Source organism: Oncorhynchus nerka, linkage group LG18 (assembly GCF_034236695.1).
Source record: "Oncorhynchus nerka isolate Pitt River linkage group LG18, Oner_Uvic_2.0, whole genome shotgun sequence".
NCBI classification, from domain to species: domain Eukaryota; kingdom Metazoa; phylum Chordata; class Actinopteri; order Salmoniformes; family Salmonidae; genus Oncorhynchus; species Oncorhynchus nerka.
Genome location: NC_088413.1, coordinates 23,847,506 through 23,863,614, shown reverse-complemented (window position 1 = coordinate 23,863,614; position 16,109 = coordinate 23,847,506). Strand labels below are relative to the sequence as shown.

The 16,109-nt window shown below is 43.0% G+C and overlaps 1 protein-coding gene across 2 annotated transcripts; it reads left to right on the top strand.

Moving 5' to 3' along the window:
- Positions 1-109: 109 nt before the first annotated feature.
- On the top strand, positions 110-15,477 carry LOC115116754 (tetratricopeptide repeat protein 39B-like). Of its 2 annotated transcripts, XM_065003812.1 has the most exons (18): positions 110-629; positions 7,105-7,145; positions 7,743-7,847; positions 8,120-8,251; positions 8,697-8,773; positions 9,759-9,888; positions 10,484-10,589; positions 10,837-10,902; positions 11,197-11,305; positions 11,850-11,917; positions 11,998-12,057; positions 12,317-12,478; positions 13,512-13,603; positions 13,820-13,940; positions 14,041-14,152; positions 14,309-14,426; positions 14,582-14,698; positions 14,794-15,477. In XM_065003812.1, the coding sequence occupies exons 1-18, from the start codon at positions 597-599 to the stop codon at positions 14,906-14,908; spliced, it is 1,764 nt and encodes a 587-aa protein (XP_064859884.1). In that variant the 5' UTR covers positions 110-596; the 3' UTR covers positions 14,909-15,477. The 2 variants fall into 2 exon arrangements, with proteins under 2 accessions (XP_064859884.1, XP_064859885.1); XM_065003813.1 differs by lacking the exons at positions 110-629; positions 7,105-7,145; positions 7,743-7,847; positions 8,120-8,251; positions 8,697-8,773 and adding an exon at positions 9,443-9,500.
- Positions 15,478-16,109: the final 632 nt, after the last annotated feature.

Genomic DNA, 16,109 nt, shown 5'->3' with positions numbered 1-16,109 from the left:
GCGCCGACTTCGCCATAAAACAGAGTGGGGCAGCCAGGTTCCAAATCGAATGCAATCAACTTTCAGCCGGGCAAAAACACGCCTAAACGGGTGCCCGGGCGAGATTAATCGAACCCCTTCTCTAATACAGGCTAATTGTGGGGCTGCGTTTTGCATTTTTTAAATGTATATTTAACCTTTATTTAACTAGGCAAGTCAGTTAATAACTAATTCTGGGCCAATTGTGCGCCGTCCTATCGGACTACCATTCACGGCCGGATTTGATACAGCCTGGTTTCGACTCAGGTACTGTAGTGACGCCTCTTGCAATGAGATGTAGTGCCTTAGACGGCTGCGCCACTCCGGAGCCCTGCAATTTAGGTGGGTGGGTCCTTGATTATGTAACCCCACCATGCATAATTTAGTAGGTTATTTTATAAAGGTGTCAAATGGGCAAGTTCTTTTCCTTCTGGTGAAAGATTAACTCCAAAGCCCAATAGCTATTTTTTCGTCTAAATTCAGAGAGAACTATTCTTTCTTTCAACAACTGGTATCTTTTAGACCTATTCCCCCCAATGTATTTATAAATACGCTTCTTCTTTATTTGATAATCGAACATGGCTCACGTGAAGAATGGGAACATCCAAAAGGTAAGACGTTTTTAGCCTTTTTACTTATTTTTATTTGAATGTTCAAAAGGTTAAATCTGTAATGTTGATATCATTGATGATCAGTCCTTGTGGATCTGGCCATGAATTTTAAAGTGGGTACATTTCAATAACAATGTTAAATATGTCAACAGTCCTTCCAAAGGACCCTTCTATGGATAAAAGTGTGATATTTTTTGGGGGTATTTTGCATGTCCACTAAAATAATCTGCTATCATGGGACTGACCAACATTTTTTGTTGTTGGCCAAATCCTACTTTCTATAGAAGCGTTCAATATGGTTGTATAGCATCATACACATTACTTTAGAGTTGGAAAGTGTAATGGTCGAAGCTGCCTAATAGCTTCATTGTTTTGTTCTTTAAAGGTCCAATGTTGCCTTTTTTATTTCAATATCAAATCATTTCTGGGTAACAATTAAGTGGGCTGCTTTACTAACCACGTTTCCATCCCCAGTTGTTATGCTATTAAAGTCATATGCTAAACAAATCAACAAAGACAGCTGTGATGGAAATAGGAGGTTTCGGTACAATTGTATGCATGCAGACAGGCCTAATTTGTTCGTTGGACATGGTAGGATATTTTTGTGTCGTAAAATTCGTTATGCGAGAGATGGCATTGGAAAGGGCTGTAAGCGCATCTATTGATATAATAAACACCATATCCACGTAAAATTGGAGTCAATTTCTAAAATAAGTTAATATTTTCTAGATATGGTGTGTTGTCCTCCCACTAAAAGTCGGGAAACCATGCAGTTTATAGGTTACAGATTAAATGCATTCATAAACTCATTATTACAAAAACAGCCCTACATCCACAAAATATCTAATATTAATTCAGGAAGATGCACATGCAAGACTGATAGTGAGAGGTGAAAGTGCATTATACCAGAGTCAGGTAGGCTACAAGTAGGGATGCAGGAAGAGGATGATGTGGGCCTACAGCAAGAAGTAAAAAAGGTTGCCCAACTAGGTAATCATTCATTATTTGGATTATCTCAATTATCGTTCTCACTGCGTGACAATGCACATTTGTTATAGCCTACAATTGTTATCGTCCTTGAAGCCAAAAACAAGACATGCATTTTGGGTAAATGCTCTAAATAGCAAGTTGTCCAGTTGTTATTTTCATACCAATAGGGCTCTCCTAGCTGTGCTGTTGAGGAACTACTAGAGCAAGCTGAGTTGTTTTCTATGGAACACAACCCTGCATCCCCGCCATCACACAATTACTGTTTACGCATTCTAAAAAGGTCCATACTAAATTGCAAACTGGTCAGGTGGGCATTTGAAAGTGTGTTCTATTGCCAATATGGCTAGCTAAGTTACTAAATACAGTCTTACAGTGTTAGACTTTCACAAGGCAATTCAGAGAAGCAGATCGTCATTTTGGTGTGCATATATACTGAACAAAAAATATAAAGGCAACATGCAACAATTAACGATTTTACTGAGTTACAGTTCATATAAGGACATCAGTAAATGCATTAGGCCATAATCTATGGATTTCACATGACTGGGCAGGGGCCACCCACTTGGGAGCCATGCCCATCCAATCAGAATGAGTTTTGACATTGGCGGTGGCTTATGGTAGAGAACTTAACATTAAATTCTCTGGCAAAGGCTCTGGTGGACACTCCTGCACTTAGAATGCCGATTGCACACTCCCTCGAGTCTTGAGACATCTGTGGCATTGAGTTGTGACAAAAATGCACATGTTACAGTGACCTTTTGGTGTCCCCAGCACAAGGTGCACCTGTGTAATGATCAAGCTCTTTAATCAGCTTCTCGATATGCCACACCTGTCAGATGGATCGATTTATCTTGGTAAATGGGAGAAATGCTCACTAACAGGGATGTAAACACATTTGTGCTCAAAATTTGAGAAGGTTTTTGTGCATATGGAACATTGACGGTATCTTTTATTTCAGCTCATGAAACATGGGACCAACACTTTACATGTTGCGTTTATATTTTTAATCAGTATATTATCACAGCGCTGGCAAAGATGGTTGACCAACTCCCTGACCAAAATGACTGACATTTATTCCATCATAAGAAGATTGATGGCCATTCTGATATTCTAATTCTATGAGCATGTTACTGTACAGCCCCTGTGTCCCAATGTCAAATCAAATCTTATTGGTCACATACACATGGTTGACAGATGTTAACGCGAGTGTAGCGAAATGCTTGTTCTTCTAGTTCTGACAGTGCAGTAATATCTAAGTAATCTAACAATTCCCCAACATCTACCTAATACACACATCTAAAGGGGTGAATGAGAATATGTACATGTAAGTATATCGATGAGTGATGTCCGATCGCCATAGGCAAGGTGCAGTAGATGGTATAAAGTACAGTATATACATACACTGCTCAAAAGAATAAAGGGAACACTTACATTGTGTTTAACTCTAAGTCAATCACACTTCTGTGTAATCAAACTGTACACCTAGGAAGCAACACTGATTGACAATAAATTTCACATGCTGTTGTGCAAATGGAATAGACAACAGGTGGAAATTATAGGCAATTAGCAAGACACCCCTAATAAAGGAGTGGTTCTGCAGGTGGTGACCACAGACGACTTCTCCGTTGCTATGCTTCCTGGCTGATGTTTTGGTCACTTTTGAATGCTGGCGGTGCTTTCACTCTAGTGGTAGCATGAGACGGAGTCTACAACCCACACAAGTGGCTCAGGTAGTGCAGCTCATCCAGGATGGGACATCAATGCCAGCTGTGGCAAGGTTTGCTGTGTCTGTCAGTGTAGTGTCCAGAGCATGGAGGCGCTACCAGGAGACAGGCCAGTACATCAGGAGACGTGGAGGAGGCCGTAGGAGGGCAACAACCCAGCAGCAGGACCACTACTTCCGCCTTTGTGCAAGGAGGAGCAGGAGGAGCACTGCCAGTGCCCTGCAAAATGACCTCCAGCAGGCCACAAATGTGCATGTGTCTGCTCAAACGGTCAGAAACAGACTCCATGAGGGTGGTATGAGGGCCCGACGTCCACAGGTGGGGGTTGTGCTTACAGCCCAACACCGTGCAGGACGTTTGGCATTTGCCAGAGAACACAAAGATTGGCAAATACGCCACTGGCGCCCTGTGCTCTACACAGATGAAAGCAGGTTCACACTGAGCACGTGACAGACGTGACAGTCTGGAGACGCTGTGGAGAACGTTCTGCTGCCTGAAACATCCTCCAGCATGACCGGTTTGGCTGTGGGTCAGTCATGGTGTGGGGTGGCATTTCTTTGGGGGGCCGCACAGCCCTCCATGTGCTCGCCAGAGGTAGCCTGACTGCCATTAGGTACCGAGATGAGATCCTCAGACCCCTTGTGAGACCATATGCTGGTACGGTTGGTCCTGGGTTCCTCCTAATGCAAGACAATGCTAGACCTCATGTGGCTGGAGTGTGTCAGCAGTTCCTGCAAGAGGAAGGCATTGATGCTATGGACTGGCCCGCCCGTTCCCCAGACCTGAATCCAATTGAGCACATCTGGGACATCATGTCTCGCTCCATCCACCAACGCCACATTGCACCACAGACTGTCCAGGAGTTGGCGGATGCTTTAGTCCAGGTCTGGGAGGAGATCCCTCAGGAGACCATCCGCCACCTCATCAGGAGCATGCCCAGGCGTTGTAGGGAGGTCATACAGGCACGTGGAGGCCACACACACTACTGAGCCTCATTTTGACTTGTTTTAAGGACATTATATCAAAGTTGGATCAGCCTGTAGTGTGGTTTTCCACTTTAATTTTGAGTGTGACTCCAAATCCAGACCTCCATGGGTTGATAAATTTGATTTCCATTGATAATTTGTGTGATTTTGTTGTCAGCACATTCAACTATGTAAAGAAAAAAGTATTTAATAAGAATACTTCATTCATTCAGATCTAGGATGTGTTATTTTAGTGTTCCCTTTATTTTTTTGAGCAGTGTATGATATGAGTAACGTAAGATATGTATACATTATTTAAAGTGACTAGTGATCCATCTATTAAAGTGGCCAGTGATTGGGTCTCAATGTAGGCAGCAGCCTACAGTTAGTGATGGCTGTTTTAGAAGCTGTTTTTCAGTCTCTCGGCCCCTGCTTTGATGCACCTGGACTGATCTCGCCTTCTGGATGATAGCGGTATGAACAGACAGTGGCTCGGTGGTTGTCCTTGATGATCTTTTTGGCCTTCCTGTGACACCGGGTGCTGTAGGAGGGCAGGTAGTTTGCCCTCTGGTGATGCATTGTGCAGACCGCACCACTCTCTGGAGAGCCTTGCAGTTGAGGGCAGTGCAGTTGACGTACCAGGCTGTTATGCAGCCCAACAGGATGCTCTCAATTGTGCTTCTGTAAAAGTTTGTCAGGGTTTGGGTGACAAGCCAAATTTCTTCAGCTTCCTGTGGTTGAAGAGGCGCTGTTGATCCTTCTTCACCAAATTCTCTGTGTGTGGACCTTTTCAGTGTCTGTGATGTGTACGCCCAGGAACTTAACTTTCCACCTTCTCCACTGCTGTCCCTTCGATGTGGATAGGGGGGTGCTCCCTCTGCTGTTTCCTGAAGTCCACGATCATCTCCTTTTGTTGACGTTGTTTTCCTGACACCACACTCGGAGTGCCCTCACCTCCTCCCTATAGGCTGTCTCTTCTTTGTTGGTAATCAAGGCCACTACTGTTTTGTCATCTGCAAACTTGATGATTGAGTTGGAGGCGTGCATGGCCACGCAGTCGTGGGTGAACAGGGAGTACAGGAGGGGGCTGAGCACGCACCCTTGTGTGACCCCAGTGTTAAGGGTCAGCCAAGTGGAGATGTTTCCTACCGTCATCACCTGGGGGCGGCCCGTCAAAGTCCAGGACCCAATTGCACAGGGAAGGGTTGAGACCCAGGGCCTCTAGCTTGATGTCGAGTTTGGAGGGCACTATGGTGTTGAATGCTGAGCTGTAGTCAATGAACAGCATTCTTACATAGGTATTCCTTTTGTCCAGATGAGATGGGGCAGTGGGATGGCGATTGCGTCTGTGGCCCTGTTGGGGCGGTATGCAAACTGAAGTGGGTCTAGGGTGGCTGGTAAGGTGGCGGTGATATGATCCTTGAGTAGTCTCTCAGTGCACTTCATGATGGCAGAAGTGAGTGCTATGGGGTTTTAGTCATTTAGTTCAGTTATCAGTGACACTTATCAAAATTGGCTTTTCGGAACCGGTATATGGGTATGAGTGTAAAGAGCTAACCTACGTCACTTTTGTTTTAAAACTTCGCCATCAGCCAAAACGGGGCACCTGGCTCACGCCTAGGAAGCAGCACGGTTCTAAAATGAATGCAATCAACAGTAACCTGGTTCACCTGGGGTATTAAAGCCTTGTTCACATTGGCAGTTTGAAATTACTCAAATCCATTTTTTTTTTTTGCATTTCTGATACGAGTCTTTTCTTTTTCCTGCATTCTGAACAGCCAAAAAGCACATGGAATCGGTTATTTTAAGACCTGCTTCAAAGCCCTTTTGTAGGTCGTTTGAAGTCCGGTACAAATCTGATTCCTGGCGCTGTGACTTGTCTTAACGGTCAAATCTGATTTATTTGCCCTGAAGTGGTTTTTAGACTGTTATTCTGCATATCTTGTTATTTGCGAGCTACGACAGTTTGACAAGAACATGTGGTAGCTAACTAGGTTGTTAATTGTTGACAAACAAATTAGTTTGTGTGCTAGAGAGCTAAACAGCTAGCTAGTTGACTGCTGTGGCTAGCAATCAACTGTGGCTAGCAGTCAACTATTTTGAAGCACCACCACCAATCAGCCTACACCACTGTGCACACACACCCGTCATTACTATGACAACTAGCATAGCCATGTCAGCAAATGACTGCAGTCTGAACACACACCCATCCGATTTGGTCACTTGTAACTTGCGGTTTGGACAGTCAGTATTCCAAAGCGGATTTGAAAAGCAAAACTGATTTGAGCGTAAAGGCCTGCAGTGTGAACAAGGATTAATAAACCCCTCACTGTAAGGGACTTCTTTGTTATTGCATTCCCTTTGAAGTAATAACTGATTAGAAACACCTCAGGGAAGAGGGTAAGGAAGGATACACTTAAGGAACTTGAACGAGGCCCAACATTCTCAATTATCCAATGGGAATCCTGTGACAAATGCACTGCTATACCAAAGAAGAAAAATAAATTCACTGCGATGGTATTTCGATTGATTCTCACGAGGTTACGTTTACACTTATCCCATGTCTTATATTTGTCCACTAATTGGCCTTTTGACCAATCAGATCAGCTCTGAAAAAGAGCTCTGAAAAAGAACTGATGTGAAAAGCTCCAATGGGATTGGTCAAAAGACCAGTTAGTGGAGAGAAGTATGAAAATATGTCTGCCTGTATAAACACAGCCAAAGGGCTTGCAGTTTGGCTAGGCACTGATGATGGCTCCTTGTGCAGTTGATAAACTTGATTTCCTTGACTTTCAGATGGACCCAGAGGATCCCTGTCTCCTGGTACCTGATAAGATGTAAGTCTCCTACTTCACAAGTCTATGCTAAGATACACACTGATTTAGCTCTTCCCTCTATGTAAAAAGAGCTATGTAACCATAGTTACAGTATTAATGCCTACAGCACAAATCTCAGCCGACGCAGACACATTCAACATTGTGTTCTGTGTCTAAATAGATATTTAATACGGTCTGCCACATGCTGTGATTGCTATAGCCCCCATACTCAACTGGTGGACTGCAATCCGGACCCAGAACAGGGTCAATGTGGACTCAAGTTTTTTAGGAACTCTGTTGGGATTCGACCCCTGGTATCATATAAACACACAAGACATGGAAGAGTGTCGAATTATAGGAAAGTAGCTTTAAAGTTTCTAAATTCTCAACGCCAGCAAGAGGGGTTTGAACAGTTTGGAATCGCATGGGTTGTGAGTTTTTATTTATTACGCCAATAAATGACCTTTGCCGCCTAGGACATTTTGTTACCCAACCTTCTCAAATAGTACTTGAGTAACCCTTTGGCTGATTTTGACAGGACTTTAGAAATGACATCCATGTGTGGAACATTACTGGAGAAATACTACACCTGATCTGCACTTCTGTTTCCCTTCCCAGGAAATCCCAGATGGATTTAGAGACTGCGTTGCAGGATAGTGCCAAAGCCCTTGACCTCTTCCTCAACAACCGGTTCTCAGACGCCTTGGATCTTCTCAGACCCTGGTATGTCCCAGTCAACTTCATCATAGCTTGCCTTGAGGCTTTACATGCTTTAAGATGAACTGCTCATGTCTGTCTCTAATAGTGATTGGTGGTGACCTGTTCGGTAAAGTGTATTCTACTGCAATATTGCCAACACAAATTGTCGTAATTGGCTACCAGAAACTGTCCACTTTCTCTGTGTATATTCATTGGTTGGTCACATTGGATCCATTTCTCAATAAAAATGCTTCTAGAGTTTTCTGTTTCTGAAGGGCTTTGTCATGTTCTCTCAGGAGGAGCCAGAGTATGTACCACGCTGTGGGCTACAGCAGCATGCTATCCATGCAGGCGGGCATGACCTTTGAACCCAAGGATGTTGAAAAGGCCATGACTGCTCTGAAGGAGTCTCTGCAGACGTGCCAGATGTACGGTTTTGCTTCTCATAGAAATGAAATGAATGTAGGGCATCTCATTCTATATAGTTTCAATTGCCAATGCATTGAAGAAGCTTTATCTCACACGTCAGATTCAGACATTGTTGGGCAATGGCAGGACTTAGAGCTAGAGTCTTGAATCAAAACAATAGCTAAGCAGACACCCCACCTCTGTTTTGGTAAAAAGCTGAAGGATGGACCTGGAGTAATCCAACAATGGATGATGCAAGGACTGTTAGTTTGCAAACATTGGAGTTACCTCATCAGAACCCAACATGCAAATTTGGTTATGACAGTTGAACTAAGCTCATGAGGCATTTATCTGTGTTATATTCTTCAAGAATCAATCGTAGTGTACATATTATACATTTTTGTCCAAAGGTGGATGTAGCAACTAAGGATTGTAACTTTAACACAGTACGTTATCTCATCACAGGTTCCGGAAGAAGACTACCATGGTGGAGGCCATCACTGAGATGTTTTACAAGCAGCCAGCTGTCGACTTAACTGAAGGTGTGATTGGCTACCATCTCCGTGATGGTTGTAGCTTATAAAGGATGATATCAATATGTCGACATCTAGACATCCATACATGTAGTATGTGTCATCCATACTGAAATATACATGTTTCATGACTGGCCTTTTGATTGATTACATGTATTTTATTGTTTGGGTTGTCATGCTTCAGGATGCCCAGCACACATGGGGTTAAAATACTATTTTCTGTAGCAAAATTATAATATATGCACAGTATAGTTTATTTGGAAAGTTCAGACCCCATTACTTTTTCCACATTTTGTTAAGTTATTCTAAAATGTATTAAATTATTTTTCAATCTACACACACACACACAATAACCCATAATGACAAAGCAAAAATAAGTTTAGAAATGTTCGCTAATTAAAATAAAATAAAAAAATCATGTTTACGTACATGTTCAGACCCTTTACTCAGTACTTTGTTGAAGCACCTTTGGCAGCGATTACAGCCTTGATTCTTCTTGGGTATGTGCCTCAACACAATCCTGTTTTGGCGCTCTACGGACAATTCCTTTGACCTCATGGCTTGGTTTTTGCTCTGACATGCACTGTCAACTGTGGGACCTTATATAGACAGGTGTGTGCCTTTCCAAATCATGTCCAATCTATTGAATTTACCACAGGTGGACTCCAATCAAGTTGTAGAAACAGCTCAAGGATGATCAATGGAAACAGGATGAACCTGAGCTCAATTTCAAAGGGTCAATAGCAAAGGCTCTGAATACTTTTGTAAATACATTTCTATGTTCTGCAGAAATGTCTGAACCTGTTATTGTGTGTGTAGATTGACAAATGTATTTAATCAATTTCAGAATAAGGCAACGTAACAATGTGGAAAAAGGGAAGGGGTCCGAATGCACTGTTTACATGTACTACATCCACATTGGTTTAAATGTATGGGTCTGTTCTGGACTTTTGACTGACAGGCATCTCTTTGTTTTCCTCCTTGCCCGCTGCAGAGGAGATGCATGCAGAGTTGTGCTATGCTGAGACGCTATTGCAGAAGGCTGTACTCACTTTTCTGGACGAGAGCATGATCAGCTTCATCAAAGGAGGCATGAAGATCCGCAACAGCTTTCTGATCTACAAGTGGGCAGTTTTTTATTTTATTTTTTCTTCACACGACTTACCCTGGTCTTGCATGGTTTCACATGAACTGGTTGATGATATAATGTGAAAAGGATATTATGTTTTGTGTTTGGGTAGTCCAGCCACAGGTGGCTGGTGACACCTTAATTGGGGAGGACAGGCTCAAAGTAATGGCTGGAATGGTATCAAGCACATCAAACGTGGTTTCCATATGTTTGATACCATTCACTCCATTCCAGTTTATTATTAGCCGCCTCTACCATCCTCTCACCAGCCTCCTGTGCTTTCAGTATATGAATGACTGTTCTCAGAATTGATGCACTAGAAAGCAATGAATCAGATGTTATCAAGCAGTGATTGTTTTTAGCAGGGTCACATTTGAGAGTCAAGTATTTTGGGAGATCTTGCATGGTTGATAGTGTACTCAAGTTCATAGTTCAATATGTCATTCTGTCCATGAGCTGCTGTTGTCTATGAATGTTCTGTGTTATGTCATGTTTTGTGTGGACCCCAGGAAGAGTAGCTGCTTCATTAGCAATGTCTAATGTGGATCCTTATAAAATAACCAAATGCCTGTTTGGCTCCTCTCTACAAGGGAATGTGATGTTATGTCAACCATGGCAAAGAACCAGTCTGACCAGATGAGCACACAAACTCACTTCAGGAGCGGTGTGAACATGGGCATTGGTTCATTTAACTTGGTAAGAGCATTGGTGTTTGGTGCTTCAGCTTCAGCGTTATGGGTGAGGTAGAAGATGGTAGGACAGGCAGATTAATAAGAGTTGCTAAAGCGGTCAAATGTAAGATTACAAATGTTTTTTCTCAACTCAAAAATTATGAATGTTTTTCTATTGGCTGTTTTTTTCTTTGACATGGAAGGGGGATTTTTGTTTTGTGGTCCTCAGATGCTGAGGTCACTATCTTCACCATTTGGTTTTCCTCTTTCAGTATTTGTCTCTCTTGCCGAGCAAGGTCCTCAGACTACTGGAGTGGATGGGTTTCTCTGGAGACCGGGTAGGTGACGAGGAGCAGTCTCACCACTTCTCTCTCTGACAGTCTATTCAGCATCACACTCCGGTCGCTTTGGCAAAATACTCATTTTCTCTTGGATAGTCCGAGTGGGGAGTCTATTTTTCTTCAAAGTAATTATTGTCCCCCAAAAACTGAGTGCTTGCATAAGTAAAAAAAGAATACATCTGTAAATGTTTGAAATTATACATTTCTTTAGTTTACTTCCCATTATGTCTCATAATTAAGCCAATGACGATGCAATGAAGTGGATGTAGTTGATAGAGGCTTGTTGTGCAGGAAGTGGGTCTGTCCCAGCTGAGGGAGGGGGCAGCCAGCAACAGCCTGCGCTCCATCCTCAGCACCCTGTGCCTCCTGATGTACCACCTCTATATCAGCGTCATACTGGGTAAGGTACAGATCTAGGATCAGCTTTCCCTCCCCGAAACCTTACCATAACCTCGGAACCCTAACTTGGGGAAAACTCAAAAAGGACCCAAGACCTGTGTCTAAGGGCAACATTTGACTTACTCCTTAAATGCCACACAGGCCACTGGAGTTTTGAGGATAAAGGGTGCCCTCTGGTGGTGATGATGCTAAACTTCTCCATTGTTACTACAGTACTGTGATCATCAACTGTTGCAGTCATGCTTTACAAAGTCACTTTGTCTTCAGCTGGTTTCTTATGTGAAGAGCATTTAATCCATTTGTATGGCCTATTAGGCTGTGTTTACACAGGCAGCCCATTTGTGATCTCTTTTCCACTCATTTATCTTTTGACCAATTCTGTCTTTTCACATCAAATCTTTTTCAGAACTGATCTGATTGGACAAAAGATGAATTATTGAAAAAGACAGAATTGGACTGCCTGTTTAAATGTATCCTTAGATAATGGGTTTTAATTCACAACAGCCATTAGGGTTGATTGATGCCTTGTCTTTCCTTCTCTATAGGTACTGGTGAGGCAAACCTGGAAGAGTCTGATGTTCTTCTGAAGCCCTACATTGAAAAGTTCCCCCATGTAAGTGAACAGTCCCCCTCCTGCAAGGTCTTCCCACTTGCCCATCTCCTCCGTTAACATCGACTGTGGTTGTTCTCTAGGGGGCCCTCATTCTCTTCTACCAGGCCAGGATTGCTCTGCTCAAGGGTAACTTTGAATTTGTGAGTAATCTCCCTTTTTAAGAATGGCATCTTCATACATTTTCCTGGGTAGTATTCATTAGGTACCAAATGGAAGAAAACATCATTGGGAGCAACTTCCTAAACATGTCCAATGAGAAACGCTTGTGTTCTGTTGCAAAGCATTTTGCTAAGCTGTGCCCTAATGAATATGACCCTGTCTGCTATGTTACAAGTTATAAAATCGACCCATCTGTCTAATAAGAACCATATCTCCTTGTTTTGTGTATCTGTCCGCCAGGCCCAGAAGAAGTTCCTGGAGTGCATAGCTGCACAGCAGGAGTGGCGTCAGATCCACCATCTGTGTTACTGGGAGCTTATGTGGTCCTACTCCTTCCAGCAGGACTGGCTGGAGGCATACCAGTATGCAGACCTTCTCTGCAAAGAGAGCAAGTGGTCCCAGGTATAGTACACCTGTAGCAGCCTGACTAAAACATTTAGGATGGAGTCCCCAGGTATAGTACACCTGTAGCAGCCTGACTAAAACATTTAGGATGGAGTTCCCAGGTATAGTACACCTGTAGCAGCCTGACTAAAACATTTAGGATGGAGTCCCCAGGTATAGTACACCTGTAGCAGCCTGACTAAAACATTTAGGATGGAGTTCCCAGGTATAGTACACCTGTAGCAGCCTGACTAAAACATTTAGGATGGAGTCCCCAGGTATAGTGCACCTGTAGCAGCCTGACTAAAACATTTAGGATGGAGTTCCCAGGTATAGTACACCTGTAGCAGCCTAAAAACATTTAGATGGAGTTCCCAGGTAAAACCTGTATTGACTAAAACATTTAGATGGAGTTCCCAGGTATAGTACACCTGTAGCAGCCTGACTAAAACATTTAGGATGGAGTCCCCAGGTATAGTACACCTGTAGCAGCCTGACTAAAACATTTAGGATGGAGTTCCCAGGTATAGTACACCTGTAGCAGCCTGACTAAAACATTTAGGATGGAGTCCCCAGGTATAGTACACCTGTAGCAGCCTGACTAAAACATTTAGGATGGAGTCCCCAGGTATAGTACACACACGTTTTGTTGTTGTTGCATACACTGGAAAGGTGCAGTGAAATGTGTTATTTTACAGGGTCTGCCATAGTGGTACGATGCCCTCTGGTGCAGATTAGGATCAAGTGGACATCGATAGATTTTTCACCTTGTGTACATGAACCAGTGACATTTCGGTTACTGGCCCAACACTAACCGCTAGGCTACCTGCTGCCCTAGCAGCCTAACTAAAACCATTTTACTTCCCGGTCACAGATTAAGGTCCTTTTCCAGTAACTCTCCTTCTACACTTAAAAAAATGTTTTTATCCATCCCTTACGGTCTTTCCTCCTTGCTCTTTACAGCTCCCCCATGTTCTAAAACTGGTATAGTCCCTGGAGGTCTGGGTACAGATGGCTCATATTCATTGTGACTTTTGTTCTCTCCTGGCAGGCTGTATACGTGTTCCAGAAAGCTTCCATCCTCAGCATGATGCCAGAGGAGGAGGTGAAGAAAACTGGGGAGAATGTGGAACAGTTGTTCAGGTATGTGTTGTCAATAAATACATTGTATTTGTATGGCACCCAAAGATACTATACAACTTGAAAGAAAGTAGGACCACGCCAAAAAAAAGATGACTATTTTCAGGATGGCATAAATGTAATATTTACATGAATCATAAACTGAACAGAAGGCACTATTACAAAGGGAAGGTGGGTGGTTAAGGTTTATAGCTATGGCTACTTTCGTGTGTCTTATAGGCAAGTGGAGAGCCTGCGTCTGCGGATTGCAGGGAAGTCTATCCCAACGGAGAAGTTCACCGCGAAGAAGGCTCAGCGGTACAGCGCCGCAACCCCAGTGACGCTGGTGATTCCTGCCGTGGTGAGAACTCTTCTTTTTTATTTTTTTATTTAGTCAAAGCAATATATGTGAACTTTTAAAATGTGGTATTTAGGTCTAAAATGCATTTTCCTCATGACAGGAAATGATATACGTTTGGAATGGCTTCACCATCGTTGGCAAAAGGCCTGAACTGACGGAGAGCATTCTGGTCACTATCGAGAAAGCAGAGGAGCAACTGAAGAATGACCCAAGTGAGTTTACCTTCACAATGCTCTAGGTCTAATCTATGGGACGGTGTGGGGGTCTCAAGGGGGGGGAAAATGGTCAGGTGTGGTAGAAATGCCAGGGCTGATTTCAGGTCTGTCAGCCCCTGTCTAACACAGAATAATCTAGTTTTCCTCTCCCAGATCCATCAGAGTACCACGTGGATGACCAGTGCATGGTCCAGATGCTGAAGGGGCTGTGTCTGCGACACCTGGGCCATCTGGACCAGGCCCAACTCTGCTTTACACACGTCATCTCCAGGTAAGGCTATTATCACTATTCACTGATCATTGAGGAATGTGGTTTGTGTGGCACCTCAGGGGGCAGCCCACCGTCTACTAAGACTATTGATGCACCCAAATGTAATAGATCTGTTGGCTTTCTTACAATCTGATTGTTGTGATTTGTTTTGACAGTGAAAACAGGATCAAGCATGACTGCTACCTGGTGCCATACAGCATGTATGAACTGGGTCTTCTCTACAAGCAGCAAGGAGACTTGGGGAAGGCTACCACCACCATAGAAAATGCCAAGTAAGTGTCAATTGAAACCAGCACTACTTTAGATGCATTGTTTGCTGCCTAGGATGAAGAGTGAATGTTATTAAGACGTATCTGGATGTTTACAGGCTGAACTACAAGGGTTATAGCATGGAGTCGAGGCTACACTTCCGTATCCATGCTGCCCTTAACACAATGGGGACCTCGGTGGCCAAACTTCCACCCCACCGCACGTCAGCTTGAGGTCGTGAAGGTCAAAGGCACCACTGCCAACGAGGAATTGCTGAATATCTTGGTTCCATTCTACCTTGATATGGAGGTGTACAGACTTGAAAGAGTCTTGATTATAGTACACGTAGAAAAAGCCTGCACTTAAAATGTAAACGTTGCAATATGACAATTTTGAGTCTTTTCTGTAGGGCCGACTCATGACTAGAGATTTGAGTATATAACTCATTTTAAGCACAAATCTTCCATTGTAATTGATGCATGATTTACAAGAAACATGTGAGCTACACACTTGGATCTTAAGTTAGGATATGGCCTAAATGTTTTGGGTTTAGCCTTTTGATATGAGTCTGTAAAGACATGTACCTGTACGGTTTCTGTTCTCTTATACTTATGTTCTATACACATTATGCTGTTATACATTCTGCTCTGTTTAATTTTCTGCTAATTTTAACCAATTTACATTTGAACACATGGTTCTTTATTATCCACGTATGAAGGTGCACTGGAAATGCGAAGTTTTACCTGTAATTGTACGAAGTGATTACTCAAAATATTTTTGACAAATAAACTGTTGGAATGGATGGATGAATGAGATTTATTTTTTTGCATGAATTGTCTGCCATTCATTCACTGACAATTAGATCCGACAATGAGCCCACTTGTCACTATCAGATCTCAATAACAAAACGCATCACACCTACAAAACGGCACATTACTGTTGTCTGCGCATCAAACTATAACTGTTCAGTCAGTTTTCAGAGGATGCTTTTTGTTACTATTCAGTACTGTATCCAAATCAGAGGTTGTTATAGCGCGTTTACTGTACAATCAAACTCCAACCGATATGTTTCAGGTGGTTTGTGTGTATATATACAAACAAGTATGTGGACACATCTTCAAATGAGTGGATTCGGCTATTTCTGCCATCCGTTGCTGACAGGTGTATAAAATCGAGCACACCGCCATGCAATCTCCATTCACACACATTGACAGTAGAATGGCCTTACTGAAGAGCTCAGTGACTTTCAAACGTAGCACCGTCGTAGATGCCACCTTTCCAACAAGTTCGTCGAATGTCTGCCCTGGTCAACTAAGTGCTGTTATTGTGAAGTGGAAATGTCTAGGAGCAACAACTGCTCAGCCGTGAAGTAGTAGGCCACACAAACTCACACAACGGGACGCCGTGAGTTGAAGCATGTAGCGCGTACAAATC

Excerpts from the sequence above, each read along its gene's own strand:
- LOC115116754 (XM_065003812.1), top strand. The coding sequence starts at position 597 with ATGGCTCACGTGAAGAATGGGAACATCCAAAAG. Across the intron at positions 7,848-8,119 it reads TTGGATCTTCTCAGACCCTG|GAGGAGCCAGAGTATGTACC; the intron begins GTATGTCCCAGT and ends ATGTTCTCTCAG. Across the intron at positions 14,427-14,581 it reads TTTACACACGTCATCTCCAG|TGAAAACAGGATCAAGCATG; the intron begins GTAAGGCTATTA and ends TTGTTTTGACAG.